Below are 16,887 nucleotides of genomic sequence, written 5' to 3'. Positions count from 1 at the left end.
TTCTTTTTCCTCTGGTACAGCTCATTCAATGCTGTCTTAGTGCCAGCTTCTGACTGTGGTGGTATATAAACAGCTGAAAACTCAGATGAAAAGAATACAGATGAAAACTCTCTCGGTAGGTAGAGGGGTCTACAGCTTATCATGAGAAACTCTACCTCAGGCGAACAATAGCCCGAGACTTCCTTAGATATCGTGCACCAGCTGTTGTTTACAAAAATACATAGACCGCCGCCCCTTGTCTTACCAGACGCCGCTGTTCTATCCTGCCGGTACATCGTATAACCAGCCAGCTGTATGTTGATGTTGTCGTCATTCAGCCACGACTACGTGAAGAATAAGATGTTACAGTTTTTAATGTCCTGTTGGTAGTTTAATCTTCTGCGTAACTCGTCGATTTTATTGTCCAAAGATTGCACATTTGCTAGCACAATGGAGGGAAGTGGGGGTTTATTCGATCGCCTGCAAATTCTCAGAAGGCAGCCGGACCTTCGGCCCCTCTTTCTCCGCCTTCTCTTCACGCAGATCACGGGGATCGGGGCCTGTTCCTGAGGAAGTAGCGTATTCTTCGCGTTGCGCTCGTCAGAGTCGTGAAAGGAAAAAAAGGATTCTGCTAGTCCGTGGTAAGTAATCTCAGTCCTGATGTCTAGAAGTTATTTTAGGACATAACAGCAACATTATGTACAAAATAAGTAAAAAAAATAATTTACAAACAAGGCAAATAAGCAAACAAAAAAACAATCGGCTGGGGGCATGTAAAACATCTGCCATCTTCTCCGGCGCCATCTTACTTCAAAAGCTACCAATTGTTGTGGAATCCATAATCCAATGGGTTGGATTATGCATGAGGACGAAAAATGCAGTTTAACTAAAGACTATCAGTATTTAAATCTTCTCGATTTGTCAGTTGGGATAATGGCAGGGGCGCAACTGTGGTTTTAGAAGTGGGGGGGACATAATATATATATATATATTTTTATCCAGTCGGATAAACACTCCAAACAGCCTACCCGCTGCTCGGAGGCGTCCGCATGGTCCAAAAGCACACCGTTGCCTCGTTTTGTATCACATTCAAATTATAAAGCTCGGGGATTCAAAAATGCAATTTCAGAATGTGTAGGTAAAGACTTACTGCAGAGCTCAGGATGAAACAATTCTGGCTATCACACCCCAAACAAACGACACTTGCTCCAATGACACAACACATTTGTGTTGTTTTTACTCTAATAGTTTGCCTAATTTCAGTTTATGTGACAAAGCAAAATAGTATAATGTATAGAATCATTGTACCATCTAAACTGCTGTGAAGTATATTTTCCATAACCAAAAATATTGTTATTTCTGCTGTTTGAAGTTGGTGTACAAAACCGAAAGTAAAAAGTGCAAAAACAAAACTTAAGAACTGGAAGCATAGAAAGAGCGCACATAGAACAGATCTACTGCTTCTTAGACTTGCTTTCAAGTAGATTGATAGATTTATAACTCACATTTCTATGTGATTTTCACCCGGGTCGCCCAAAAAGTTCAGTTTTGCCACTTTAAGGCAGGGATTTGTATGGGGGTGTATGGGGGTGGGGGCCACAAAAAATCTGAACTCATCATGATGGGGCTACAGTGCTTGTGGGTTTGTGTACCCACATCCATACCCACAATGCAGTCAGAGCCCCCTAAGTGAAATGTTGTTGGCCACAGGCTGCCAATTGCCCATCCCTGCATTAAGGTGTCTTTGATAGAATAAACTCTGCAAAAACAAATGTAGACATTAATATATGAATTTCTATAGCTTTCAAAATATGTTTTACAACGGTGGGGAGTGCCAAGATGGAGGCGCAGTGGCTTCAAAACCGCGCTCCCTGTCTGTATTCTAGTGTATAAATAGATTGTCTGTTGCAAAATATAGTTTCTATTTGACAAATTTAGGTAGGTCCCTCTTGTTTTGGTTTCCACTAATGCTATGCTGCGTCGACTGCAGGCATTTTCGAGTTTCGATTGCTCTGAACTGTGGGAATCAGTCATATTTGATTGGGTAATCCAGCATTATCAACTCCTACACCGCACAGCGACTGCACTGTAGGAGAACCAAGCCAGAGATACTTTTGAGGAGATGGAGAACTCAAAGGGAATCTTATTAAAGCCTATTGTGTACGTTGCCCATGCGTCGACAATGTGCCGCAAGGTGCATTCTGGGTGATTATGGGACAAGGCGATCCCTCCTTCACGGAGTGAATGGTAGTCAATTTGGCGCTAACAAAAAAATAAAACATTAGCATGAATCACGTGAACAAGAAGAACAACATTACACATATGTTCAGAGATGTGGGATAACTAACTTGTTCTCTGTAATATCGTATAGCTTTGAAATCGTGATATTACGTACTTTTGAGGAAAATAGGCAGGTTTCTCGACTCATTCCCTCACCTTTGTAAGGGATTGTTTGACGATTAGCTTTTGCAAACGCCTAACGCACCATGACAACCGCGATTGGTCGATAGTCTGCTGGGCGGAGCGTTTACGTATTTCAAGTCATTTCCCGCTGGTATTGTTATCTTCTCCTTTTCTAATGTCTCTGACCAAACTCAGAAAAGAGTAGCTAGGTTGCTAGCGTTAGCTATAGCTATTTACATGGTGCATTGGGTTGTTTTAAACCAAAGAGAATGGCCAAGCAGCTAGAAACGGATTTGGATGGGATGTAGTTTTTTGTATCACGGGGGTGTTTGTTGTGTACTGACCGCGGTGGGGAGGTATGACTTGGGTGTTGACGCAGTACCTAACCAACGGAATTTGCAATACCAGCATAGACAAATTGGGATGTCAATGAAGCAAGTGCATCGTAAGTTTACGTGACACTTTATTTTCAGAAATGTTGGCATGGCTCGAGTCTCGATCCTCATTGGCGATGTCAGGGCTCGCGCTAACAAAGAATGTTTGTATTGATGATTTTAACTAGCTACTGTTAGCTGCTTGTTGTTTTATTAGCTAGTGTGATCACAGACTGAAACGAAAGAGCGACCAATACATGTCAACTCACGTGTTAGTTAAAGCAAAGTTTCAGTAACTAGCGTGCGTGTCTTTTATTTTGCATTGAACGCTAACGTAGCTAACAACTAACGTTAACAGTTAGAAGTTTGCCGATCAGTTAAGTAGCTAGCTAGCTAACGTTATAGCTAACGTCCTTAACCTGTTCGAAATTTGAGACAAAATATCCACAGGAAAGTATTTTTTTAGAGCCGGTATTGAGGCTGTTCTGAAGGCAAAACATTACTAACGCAACATTAGGAAGGGTTTTTTAATGTTTTGTACACTCGGTGTAAATGCTTCGGTTGGACACCTAGGTAAAGTAATTTTACATTGGATATTCGGTTTTCGCTCGTCAGTAACAGTAGCATGAAATTGTGTCATGGTTAGAAGGGATACAGCTTTTGTAAAATTAACATGACTTGTTTATTCTAAACCAGGGGAGGAGAACAATCGACACCTTTTATGTGTGAATTGCACACAAAAAAAGTAATAAAAAAAAATCTCGATTGCTTTCCATCTTCCCCTGTTTCAGAATATACCATTTTCATTGTCATGGCATGCTTGGTTCAAAAGCTATTGAGAGTTTTATATGGTATATTTAGTTTTCTCTCCTCGATAGCTATTGAACAAAGCATGCCATGGAAATGGTATATTCTGAAGCAGGGGAAGATGGGAAAACAATCAACACCTTTTGGTGTGAATATTTTTATTGAACCGAACCAGTTGCCTGCAGTTTAAATGTAATTTTATTCAACATTCTGGCTTGTAAGGAACATGTACACGATTTTGCAGCCATTAGTTTCAGGCTGTATATATACTAGTTAATTGTGTATTACAGCCTGATTAATCAGACTAGCTCTGGCTATACTGCATCACTGTGATTACTTTCTAAAAATCTTAAATTACAGCTCAATTTGAACAAAATCTAAATTTGTTGTTAATCATAACACATCCTGCGATTAACTTGATTTAAAAATGTGAATTGTTTGACAGCCCTAATCATAATGCAAAATACAATGCAGAAAAATATACCAGATGGCATGGGCACTGTTGAGCTTTCACTGGTTGGGTGTGATCCTGGTCTAGATCTTTTGATTTGGTGCAACTTCCGGCGCACGTTTACTATGAGCACTGATGCTGTATTCGCTTTAAGTTGGAGTAGCCTACCATCAAAAACAATGGAGAAAATGCATCCATAACATTTTAACATGGAAATAGCGGTTCTGTCATTTCTAACAGCCTACTGTAGCAGCTAATGTGTGGTGTTCAATGTAGGTGTACATTCCATGAAACATCCAGAGCTTGACATTGACCTGTTAATACACTTGTCCTTCAGACACGGAAGTGATCATCATTGTAAATAAGAACATGTTCTTAACTGACTTGCCTAGTTAAATACATTTAAAGAAAATAATAATAATCTAAAAACAATCGCATCTACCCACGACCCTGATGTTTTAAAAGCAGTCCAGTTCAAAGTGAATGGCACAGATCCATATATGGCAATGGCCCACTGCAGCTCTGATTGGTTATGGTTTTGTTTCGGTATGTTGCATTAAAAGTGGCAAATATTCCGATTTGATTCATTCACAATTCCCACCGTAAAGGGAAACGTTGATGGCGTTAACTAATGGGTAAAACTCTAGAAAGTTGAGTGAAGTTCAGGGAAGTTCAATCTCGTGCTTCTCTGCGCGCACTGATATTTCTTCTGCGCTGCAGTCCCGGGGGAGGCGCAGCTTCGAGGGAACATTGGATGACACCATTGTTTTTAGCACTATCCACTGAGTTGTTAAACTATGGCCCGCGATATGGTTCAATGTGCCAATAAATCAGCACAATCTACTTTTTGGTTTTTTGAAATTGCTGGCATCTTGAAGCTAACATTGGGATCGTGTATACTCTGCTCTCTGTTACTCTTTTTTTTTTTTTTTTAATGGTCATTAGCAATGTACAATATGGCCAACTTAGCAAAACACGGAATTTGTCGTAAGCTCATGGAGGCCGCCATCTTTATATACCTCTGCAATTGAAACTCAATGAAGGCGACATCTTTGTCAGTTTTCATCTTATGTTGTGTTTGTGCCTGCTGCTGCTATAAACCTTGCAGATGATATCAGAGTTGAACAGTAGCTTGACATTAAATGGAGCTTTGGCAGAATTTCAATGACTGCGTTTTAGTGCATCAATTTTAAGCTGGCGATCAGTGACAGTCTGTTTTGGCTGGGAAATCTGACATACACTGTCAGCTGAGATCAGGCAGCTTTAGAAGCAAGGCGCAGTGCATCTCCAGTTGTTTTTTTCATCAATTGAGTGGCGCACCGGCCAGCTAAAATATTTTTTTTTTATTGAGAGACAAGTGCCCCATGCCCAGGTGTCATTAGGAAGAAACGGCCTGCAATCGAGGATCATGTCCAACAGGCACTAAACCCATAGTTGGGCTAGTGATTCAAATATTGTACAATAAGGGAAATTCCACAGTAACTCAGATTTTACACTTAAAATGTTTGCAAAAAAACCCCCATTGATTTCAAAGTTGAACAAACCATACAACTCTATGCACAAATACTACTTTTAACAATTTACACTGAACAATTTACTAAAACACATTTACTGGAAGAACTGTGAAGATGCAAAGTTTGGTAACAAAATTTCTTTAAAATCTCCATCTGTTTTTTTAAGAAAACAGTTAAAAACATTTGCTCTGAATTAAGATTCAACGATGTCTGCAGAAAAAAAATGGGGTGTCAGCTATGACAATACACACTGACATTGAAAAAAAAATATTTTGGTTATTGAACTATAGTAAGTGAAGTGAATTTAAACCCGGTAACAGAATTTCAAAATGGGTCCCTGATCTGTACTACACAGAAATGCATAAGGTTATGAATGGCATTCTCTTCGTGGTGATGTATCCTAAATAGGTACGCAAAGGTATAAATATGTGATATCCTCCTTTGCATATTTGGGTATTATTCTACACACTGGCTATTTATTTTAATGAGCTCTGCCCCCAAACAAGACCAAATTTGGTTGGTCCGTACTGGACCAAATCTGAACCAATCATAGATGTCTGTTTCACAAGTTTGGACATCAGAGTACAGAACAGTAGAGTACATTATAGTGTACTCAACTCTAGTGTGCTCTACTGTGTACTGTACTAAACTTTGCTCTAGTCTACTCTACTGTGCTGTTACCGCTCTGTGGGTCCAGGGTGGTGACAGGCAGCTCCAGTCTAGTCCAAATACCTGCTGCAATATGGCAGCTTTGGATTAGCCTAATGGCACAACCCCCTCCTTTACTGTTTCAGCTGGAGAAAGGCTCCAGGTGGCTAATTATAGACCACATAGACTACACTGGCATCTGTTTTTCTACCCTTTTCATATTTTTTTATGGAGCCAGTTCAGCATATTTTTACAATTTCTATTCGGGTGAAAGTGTTGTGTGTGTGTGGACAGGACTATGCCAACGAGAGAGACTAAAAGTATATTTGCACTTGTGCTGCTTGTCCTATTTTCTAAATTGGAACCAGAAAGGAACTAAATTAGCAAGGCTCTGTTCTCTTTTCTGTGGTACAATTTAAAACGGCTTTGTCCCTCTGGACCATGGCGGCTACATCTGATGAATCCCATTAACTCGCTGCCAACTTTAATTTACAATCTTCTTCTCCGTGAAACTCTGGCCTCTCAGCAGTCAACTCCTCTGAAATGGATATCGATTTTGGTTATAAATTCAGCAGAGTCATTTTGAAAGTTAGTGTCCTGAGAACCACTGCTTTGACACAATATCTAAGCCGTTTCCATTTAGACAGTGTCGAGATCAACTCGCCTCATTTTTCCTCCGTTTGCTTTCACGACCTACTAGCTATGCGACAAGCATTGAGCATTTAGGCCTCACTGTCCTGATGTAGCATTAGGCTATGTATGCTCATTAGCTTTTACAGTTAGCAGCTTTTTGGCACTGGTCCCTTCTTCATTCATGGATTAATGGGACAGATTGGACCCCTTAACCACAGACATACTGTAGTCAGCCTAATGTCACAACAGTAGCCACCGCTGATAGTCCTGTTATTTGACCTGCTGGCAGAGCTCAAGGGCAGTCCTTCGTTTCCAATGTCTGTGACCACAGCAACCGACTTGGATGTTCAGTGCCTTCAGAAAGTATTCACAACCCTTTACTTTTTCCACATTTTGTTGAGTTACAGAAGGAATTTAATATTGATTACATTTAGATTTTTTTTTTTTATCCCTGGCTTACACACAATACCCCATAATGTCAAAATGGAATGATGTATTTCAAATAAATTAAAAGCTGAAATGTCTTGAGTCAATAAGTACTCAACCATGTTGTTATGGCAAGCCTAAATAAGTTCAGGAGTAATAATGTGCATACGTTGCATGGACTGACTCTGTGCAATAACAGTGTTTAACATGATTTTTGAATGACTACCTCATCTCTGTACCCCACACATACAATTATCTGTAAGGTCCCTCAGTCGAGCAGTGAATTTCAAACACAGATTCAACCACAAAGAAGGGCACCTATTGAATTTCCCTTTGAGCATGGTGAAGTTATTAATTATACTTTGTCTGGTGTATCAGTACACCCAGTCACTACAAAGATACAGCCATCCTTCCTAACTCAGTTGCCGGAGAGGATGGAAACAGTTCAGGTATTTCACCATGAGGCCAATAGTGACTTTGAAACAGTTATAGACTTTAATGGCTCTGAGAACACTGTGGATGATCAACAACATATAAAATATAAACGCAATCTGTAAAGTGTTGGTTTCATGAGGTGAAATAAAAGATCCCAGAAATGTTCCATAAGCACAAAAAGCTTATTTCTCACAAATTTGTTTACATCCCTCTTAGCATTTCTCCTTATGCCACACCTGTCAGGTGGATTAGTTTGGCAATCAATAAGCAGCATGATCATTACACAGGTGCACCTTGTGTTGGGGACAATAAAAGGCCACTCTTAAATGTGAAGTTTTGTCACACAACACAATGCCACAGATGTCTCAAGTTGAGGGAGAGTGCAATTCAGCTTCTTCACCTGCGGGATCATCTGATACAAGCAACCTGGACAGCTGGTGAAACTGAGGAGTATTTCTGTATGTAGTAAAACTCGTTCTGATTGGCTGGGCCTATGCCCACCCATGGCTAAATCCCTGCCGAGTCATGTGAAATCCACAGATTAGGGCCTAATTTATTTCAATTGACTGATTTCCTTATATGAACTGTAACTGTAAAATCGTTGAAATTGTTGCGTTTTATATTTTTGTTCAGTATTGTTACACCACGATACTAACCTAATTGACAGAGTGAAAAGAAGGAAGCCTGTACAGAATACAAATATTCCAAAACATGCATCCTGTTTGCAACAAGGCACTAAAGTAATACTACAAAAAAAATGTGCCAAGCAATTCACTTTTCATTCTGAATACCAAGTGTTATGTTTGGGGAAAATCCAACACAACACATTACTGAGTATCACTCCATATTTTCAAGCAATAGTGGTGGCTGCATCATGTTGTGGGTATGCTTGTAATCGTTAAGGACTGGGGAGTTTTTCTGGATAAAAAAGAAGCAGAGCTAAGCACAGGCAAAATCCTAGAGGAAAACCTGGTTCAGTCTGCTTTCCACCAGACACTGGGAGGTAAATTCACCTTTCAGAAGGACAATAACCTAAAACACAAGGCCAAATCTACACTGGAGTTGCTTACCAAGAAGACAGTAAATGTTCCTGAGTGGCAGAGTTATTTTTTACTTAAATCTGCTTAAATCTATGGCAAGACTTAAATTGTTGCCTAGCAATGATCAACAATAAATTTTACAAAGTTTGAAGAATTTTGAAAATAATAAAGTGCAAATGTTGCCCAATCCAGCTCTGGAAAGGTCTTATAGACTTAGCCAGAAAGACTCACAGCTGTAATCGCTGCCAAAGGTGCTTCTACAATGTATTGACTCGGGTGTATATTTCTGTATTTATTTGTCAATAAATTTGCTAAAATTTCTAAAAACATGTTTTCACTTTGTCATTATGGGGTATTGTGTGTAGATGGGTGAGAAGACTAATCCATTTGGAATTCAGGCTGTAACAACACCATGTGGAATAAGTCAAGGGTATGAAAACTTTCTGAAGGCACTATGTCAAGTCAAATTTTATTTGTCACACACATTTAGCAGATGTTATTGCGGGTGTAGCGAAATGCTTGTGTTTCTAGCTCCCAAAGTGCAGTAATATCTAACAATTTCACAACAATACACATACATCTAAAGTAATGGAATGGAATTAAGAATATATAAATATTTGGACGAGCAATATCAGAATGGCATAGACTAAGATATGATAGGATAGGATACAGTATATGCATAAACTCAGCAAAAAAAGAAACGTCCCCTTTTCAGGACCCTGTCTTTCAAAGATAATTCATAAAAATCCAAATAACATCACAGATCTTCATTGTAAAGGGTTTAAACACTGTTTCCGATGCTTGTTCAATGAACCATAAACAATGAATGAACATGACACTAACAGCTTAGGTAGGCAATTAAGGTCACAGTTATGAAAACTTAAGACACTAAAAAGATGCCTTTCTACTGACTCTGGAAAAACACCAAAAGAAAGATGCCCAGGGTCCCTGCTCATCTGCGTGAATGTTCCTTAGGCATGCTGTGAGACGCCTAAGACATCGCTACAGGGAGACAGGATGGACAGCTGATCGTCCTCGCAGTGGCAGACCACGTGTAACAACACCTGCACAGGATCGGTACATCCGAACATCACACCTGCGGGACAGGTACAGGATGGCAACAACTGCCCGAGTTACACCAGGAACGCACAATCCCTCCATCAGTGCTCAGACTTTCCGCAATAGGCTGAGAGAGGCTGGACTGAGGGCTTGTAGGCCTGTTGTAAGGCAGGTCCTCACCAGACATCACCGGCAACAACATCGCCTATGGGCACAAACCCACCATCGCTGGACCAGACAGGACTGGCAAAAAGTGCTCTTCACATACGAGTCGCGGTTTTGTCTTACCAGGTGTGATGGTCGGATTTGCGTTTATCGTCGAAGGAATGAGTGTTACACCGAGGCCTGTACTCTGGAGCGGGATCAATTTGGAGGTGGAGGGTCCATCATGGTCTGGGGCGGTGTGTCACAGCATCATCGGACTGAGCTTGTTGTCATTGCAGGCAATCTCAACGTTGTGCGTTACAGGGAAGACATTCTCCTCCCTCATGTGGTACCCTTCCTGCAGGCCCATCCTGATATGACCATCCAGCATGACAATGCCACCAGCCATACTGCTCGTTCTGTGCGCGATTTCCTGCAAGACAGGAATGTCAGTGTTCTGCCATGGCCAGCGAAGAGCCCGGATCTCAATCCCATTGAGCACATCTGGGACCTGTTGGATTGAAGGGTGAGGGCTATGGCCATTCCCCTCAGAAATGTCCGGGAACTTGCAGGTGCCTTGGTGGAAGAGTGGAGTAACATCTCACAGCAAAAACTGGCAAATCTGGTGCAGTCCATGAGGAGGAGATGCACTGCAGTACTTAATGCAGCTGGTGGCCACCAGATACTGACTGTTACTTTTGATTTTGACCCCCCCCCCTTTTGTTCAGGGACACATTATTCCATTTCTGTTAGTCACATGTCTGTGAAACTTGTTCAGTTCATGTCTCAGTTGTTGAATCTTGTTATGTTCATACAAATATTTGCACATGTTAAGTTTGCTAAAAATAAACTCAGTTGACAGTGAGAGGACGTTTCTTTTTTTGCTGAGTTTATGAGATGAGTATTGCAAAATATGTAAACATTATTAAAGTGACTAGTGTTCCATTATTAAAGTGGCCAGTGATTCCAAGTCTATGTATGTAGGACAGCAGCCTCTAATGTGCTAGTGATGGCTATTTAACAGTCTGATGGCCTTGAGATAGAAGCTGTTTTTCTGTCTCTCGGTCCCAGCTTTGATGCACCTGTACTTACCTCGCCTTCTGGATGATAGCGGGGTGAACAGGCAGTGGCTCGGGTGGTTGTTGTCCTTGATGATATTTTTGGCCTTCGTGTGACATTGGGTGCTGTAGTTGTCCAAGAGGGCAGGTAGTTTGCCCCCGGTGATGCGTTGGGCAGACCGCACCACCCTCTGGAGAGCCCTGCGGCATACCAAGCGGTGATATGGCCCGACAGGATGCTCTCAGTTGTGCATCTGTAAAAGATTGAGGGTTTTAGGTGCCAAGCCAAATTTCTTCAGCTTCCTGAGATCTTCTTCACCACACTGTCTCTGTAGGTGGCCCATTTCAGTTTGACAGTGATGTGTACGCCGAGGAACTTGACGCTTTCCACCTTATCCACTGCTGTCCCATCGATGTGGATGGGGGGGGGGGGGGGGGGGGGGTGCTCCCTCTGCTGTTTCCTGAAGTCCACGATCAACTCCTTTGTTTTGTTGATGTTGAGTGAGAGGTTGTTTTCCTGGCACCACACTCCCAGGGCCCTCACCTCCTCCTTGTAGGCTGTCTCGTCATTGTTGGTAATCAGGCCTGCTGTGTCGTCTGCAGACTTGATGATTGAGTTGGAGGCGTGCGTGGCTACGCAGTCATGGGTGAACAGGGAGTACAGGAGGGGCTGAGCATGCATCCTTTTGGGGCCCCAGTGTTGAGGATCAGTGAAGTGGATGTGTTGTTTCCTACCTTCACTACCTGGGGGCGGCCCGTCAGGAAGTCCAGGACCCAGTTGCACAGGGTGGGGTTCATACCCAGGGCCTCGAGCTTAATGATGAGCTTGGAGGGTACTATGATGTTGAATGCTGAGCTGTAGTCAATGAACAGCCTTCTTACATAGGTATTCCTCTTGTCCAGATGGGATAGGGCAGTGCGCAGTGTGATGGCAATTGCATCGTTTGTGGATCTATTGGGGCTGTAAGCAAATTGAATTGGGTCTAGGGTGTCAGGTAAGGTAGATAAGATCCTTGACTGGTCTCTCAAAGCACTTCATGATGACAGAAGTGAGTGCTACAGGGCGAAAGTCATTTAGTTTAATTACCTTTGCTTTCTTGGGTACAGGAACAATAGTGGCCATCTTGAAGCATGTGGGGACAGCAGACTGGGATAGGGAGAGATTGAATATGTCTGTAAGCACTTCAGCCAGCTGGTCTACGAATGCTCTGAACACGCGACTAGGGATGTCATCTGGGCCAGAAGCCTTGCGAGGGTTAACGCTTAAATGTCTTAATCAAGTCGGCCACGGAGAAGGGGAGCCCACAGTCTTTGGTAGCGTGCCGCGTCGGTGGGACTCTGTTATCCTCAAAGCGGGCGGTGAAGGTGTTTAGCTTGTCCGGAAGCAAGACGTCGGTATCCGCGACGTGGCTGGTTTTCCCTTTGTAGTCCATGATTGTCTGTAGACCCTGCCACGTACGTCTCGTGTCTGAGCCGTTGAATTGCAACTCCACTGTCTATACTGCAGTTTTGCCTGTTTGATTGCCTTACGGAGGGAATAACCACTGTTTGTATTCAGCCATATTCCCAGTCACCTTGCCCTGTTAAATGTGATGGTTCGCGCTTTCAGGTTTGGCGAATGCTGCCATCTATCCACGGTTTCTGGTTAGGACTAAAAACATTTTTAGTTCTTCCCGACTGTATGTAATAACACAACATTTCCTGGGCTAATAATGTAAGAAATAACACGTAAAAAAACAAAATAGTTCTGTCCTTTGCCTTGGTTATAAAAGCATGGGGTGGTTTGACATGGAATAAAAAACAAACATATGGGAGATGCTACTCTATGCATATTCATAAAATTGCAAGATGAAAAATGCCTGCAGTGCACTCTGCCAGACAGTGTCGGAGAAGGACGCTGTAATAATGAATGAACAATGTATTGTGTTAATACAGAATCTGGTAATCTATATAGGATAACTGTATTTAGACATTAAATGTTATCCTGCACATAGCCTAGATGTCCCTGCAATAATCATTATTCAATAATGATGTGGGTTTACAGCCTTATCTGGGTAAAACCTTCCCCTTCTGGCGTTTTAATTGTTGATGAAATGTCAAATTTCTCATTGGCTCTTGTGTTGCTGGGCTCATTGGCTTTTATGGCATTCCTAGTCAGGGCAGGGGGGTAGGACCCGGAGCATGACAACTTCTCCTCTAACCATGTCTCAGAGAGCTCCATTTCTCTAAATCCTTGTTCACACTGCAGGCCTTAATGCTTAAATCACTTTTGGAATACTGACTGGCCAAACAGCAGGCTATGTGACCAAATGGGATTTGTGTGTGTTCAGACCCATACCTCAGTGGTTCAGACAGCAGTCATTCACTGACATGGCTACTCTAACTAGTTGTCATAGTAACAAAGGGGGTGTACGCAGTGCTGTAGGCTGATTGGTGGTGGTGCTCGTGCTTTCTATTACTCAGAAGTTATGTGGCAAGCTAAGGTGACAACAATGCCTGCCATCAACATTTCCCAGTGGCTTTGTATGTTCAAAATCATAGTCTAAGAACAACTGAAAAAAACAAGTCCTTTTTGGTTAGCAAAATGTTTTCATTTTAGTCACTTCAAACTGCCAATGTGAACAAGGCTTTACTTTCCCCTTATTTTCCCTCTCCCAGCCTAGCTCTGTCCCTCTGAATTTGTGGTGGAGTGGTGATGCCACTGGTCTCTGTGTGAAACTGAGTGGGTTCTTCCTTGTATCAAGTAACAGAGACTTCAAAATACCTATTTTGTTTTACATTTAGGCTAATCACTGATGTTTAACGACTTGTTTTTCTGAGTACCATAGTTTCTGTGTTAGTTAGCCAAGTATGTAAATCTATATGCCTAATTATTGTGAACAATTTTTGTTTGTGTGGTTAATGGTTCACTTGTTGGTGAAATTCAAATGACCTTTGTCCTTATATAATTCAGCTATCAACATTTGACATTAGCTAGCCTATAGACTTTTTGTTAGCAGAAATGGGCTCTAGTCCAGCAGGTCATACTAGCGCATTGGTGCATTTCAACTAACCTAATTTCCTTTGTTTATTTACGAAAGTAGAAAGTATTGAGATTCTTCCTCATACTGTGGAACCACCTTCATAGAATTTGTTTTTTGCACATGCTTTAAAGAAGTTAGATGTGCAATGCCTTTGCCTTGGTCAAAAGGCAGTGTAGGCTACATGTGGGCTGTGAGTGGCGGCACTAACCACTAGACCACCCAAGCCATATTGCTCACCCCTTTAGGTTGGCCATGGGTATACCACGATGCAGTGGTATTGCAAAAATTTCAGCGAGGAACCAATTTTTCCCGTCAGAATTTCTGGGGACCCCATCTATTCCACAATGAATTCTCACGACCCAACCCTAAATCTAATGACACAACCTTAAAATCTGTCAATTTAGATTTTTACATCAAAATAACCTTAAATTCATTACATTTTCTAAATGAAAAGAAACCAATAAATTAGGCCTACTCGATAAAATATAATCTTTCTAATTATCTTTCTCAAAAACGTTAGTGTATTGTCCCATATAATAATTTGTACCCACTGCAGTTCATGGTTGCGACCCCAACTTTGAATACCACTGCCATATAGAATGTTGCACTTGGTTTCTTTCCTGAATCATTTGGCACACTGTGTGAGCTTCATACCATAGCTCAGTCTGTCCCCTTCAACTAGGACTAGCCTGATCCTTTCATCACATGCACTACTTCTGCATTTATCTATTAATGGCTTTGCACTTTTTCTTTTACTCTATCCCAAATGTTCTTCTCTAATGACTCATCGCCTCTCTCTTTCTATCTCTCTCTCTCACCTCTGATCATTTTCACTAACAAGCCACTAAGTGCCAAAGCAAAGGAACATTCTGTGACGTCCGTGTGCATCTGGTCACCGGTGAATCATGCTTAGGCCTAAGTGTTTTTCAGAGAGGACTAGCCTTGTTTTCGCCCTGCTGTCCTCATCTGACAGAAACTGTGATGGCTCCCCCATGCTGGGTTCTTTTGTTGTATTAAGATTTGTTTATCTGTTTGAATGCAGTGCCAAAAAGCGCACGTAATTATAATCAAACTCACATATCTGACATTCCTTGTTTTTCTGCCAGAGATGGGCAACAGAAATAAGGCGTATATTATTTTGGATGTTTTGTGGGTTATAAATAGATGTGTTTACAGAGCGTTTTCTTTTCAAAAAAGCCTCAGCAGGATAACTTGTGCATGTTTTCTTCCCTGAGAGAAGACAAGTGATATTTAGTTCCTTCAGGCTATTCATAGAAACTCAAGAACTCACTCAATGCACTGCAGAACTGAAAGCTTCCAGCTCACTCAATGCACCACATAACTGCTTGTATGCAGAAGTGTACGCTTCTATCTAGACCCTTTCTTTATTGTCTCTGGTTTCCGCGACAGGGGCCTGAGCACGGAGCGCCGACGATGCTAGGGCTACCATGGGTAGCGTCACACTGCGCTATTTCTGCTATGGCTGCCTCTTCACCTCCGTGACCTGGTCCGTCCTACTCTTCCTCTACTTCAGCCTGGGCCAAGACGGCGGCCGGCCCACCTTCAGGTATGTGCCCATCCAGGGGCCCCAGGCCCACCACTTCCAACCCCGTTTCTCCAAGGGCCCTGGAGGAGGGCCAGAACATGGCATTACGGCAGTCCCTGCAGCAGGAGCAGGAGGCAACAAGCAGACCGATTTCTCTCCTGAGATGGGTAAGTGAGCCCTCCTTCAGAGCATGAAACTTGAAACAACCCCCATTGGTCAAAGATGATTTCACTCTTATCTTTATAGGAGTTTACATGAAAATGAATGTTACCATAGCAGATTATGTAAAGAAGCTGGCCTGGACGAAAATCTCAAAATGGATGTCAGTTAATTACCGTAAATTCCGGACTATAATCCGCAACTTTTTTCCCATCTTTGAACCTCGCGGCTTAAACAATGACGCGGCTAATATATGGATTTTTCCCGCTTTCTGTGACGTGCTCAGTTTTTTGGCGGCATGAAGCTTTCATTAGACCAATGAAATTGCCTAACAACTTTTTGGTTTACTGTTTAGATTAAATCGAGCGCTCTCAAACTTCCCATCATTCTGATTACGGTAGTCATTTTGTCACCCTCATCATGGCAAAGACACGGAGAAATGCATATGATGCAGCTTTCAAGTTGAAGGCGATTGATCTGGCTGTTGGAAAAGGAAATAGAGCTGCTGCACGGGAGCTTGGTCTTAATGAGTCGATGATAAGACGTTGGAAACAGCAGCGTGAGGAATTGACTCAAAAAGACAACTAAAGATTACTGCAAAAATATATTTTTTTGTTACAAGCCGTGTTTCGTTAAAGCCTGTGTAAAGTTTATTTGTTTCAATGTACCGGTAGGCACCTGCGGCTTATAGACATGTGCGGCTTATTTATGTTCAAAATAAAACTTTTTTTTTTATTCAGTGGGTGCGGCTTAATAGTCCGGAAATTACGGTAATGAAGCTCATGTGAACTGCATCGTAATCAACTCCTATGGACTGTAGGCCTATTACCTTCAGAGTGTCACATACACCCAGAACGATGAGCTCTCACAGCTCCACAAGCTCAATCGTACCCATGACAAATTCTGGAATGGTTTAGGATATTTTGACAGTCTGTAATCTTCATGGGTCCAAAAGGGAAGTTTGTAATGTTGGTTTGCTCCCATGTCAACCAATAAAACGTTTAACAGGAGAGCGATGTGAAAAGTAAGTGTAGCCTAGGCGTTTCCACGATGTCTTTATGCATCAAAGCCCATTTATAGTTAGACAGTGAGAAACATAGGAACAATCAAGCTAACCGTAACTCATTACAGATTATCGGTTGGCATTGAGTGATTCTAACTGTCTGAAAGCAGGTGCAACGACGAAAC

General features: G+C 41.9%; 1 protein-coding gene across 2 annotated transcripts in view; it reads left to right on the top strand.

Moving 5' to 3' along the window:
* The first annotated feature begins 300 nt into the window (after positions 1 to 300).
* Positions 301 to 16,887, top strand: part of LOC106579603 (polypeptide N-acetylgalactosaminyltransferase 11) — a 52,356-nt gene continuing 35,769 nt past the window's right edge. Inside the window, exons 1-2 of one of the 2 annotated variants that reach the window (XM_014159680.3) lie at positions 301 to 620; positions 15,405 to 15,707. In XM_014159680.3, coding sequence (XP_014015155.1) covers positions 15,443 to 15,707 — 265 coding nt within the window. In that variant the 5' untranslated portion in view covers positions 301 to 620; positions 15,405 to 15,442. Of the gene's footprint in view, positions 621 to 2,543; positions 2,828 to 15,404; positions 15,708 to 16,887 lie in introns of those variants that run through there. The other variant, XM_014159679.3, reaches the window with a different exon arrangement.

Source organism: Salmo salar, chromosome 19 (genome assembly GCF_965601325.2).
Source record: "Salmo salar chromosome 19, fSalSal1, whole genome shotgun sequence".
Classification (NCBI taxonomy): domain Eukaryota; kingdom Metazoa; phylum Chordata; class Actinopteri; order Salmoniformes; family Salmonidae; genus Salmo; species Salmo salar.
This window is presented reverse-complemented; position numbering and strand designations above follow the sequence as displayed.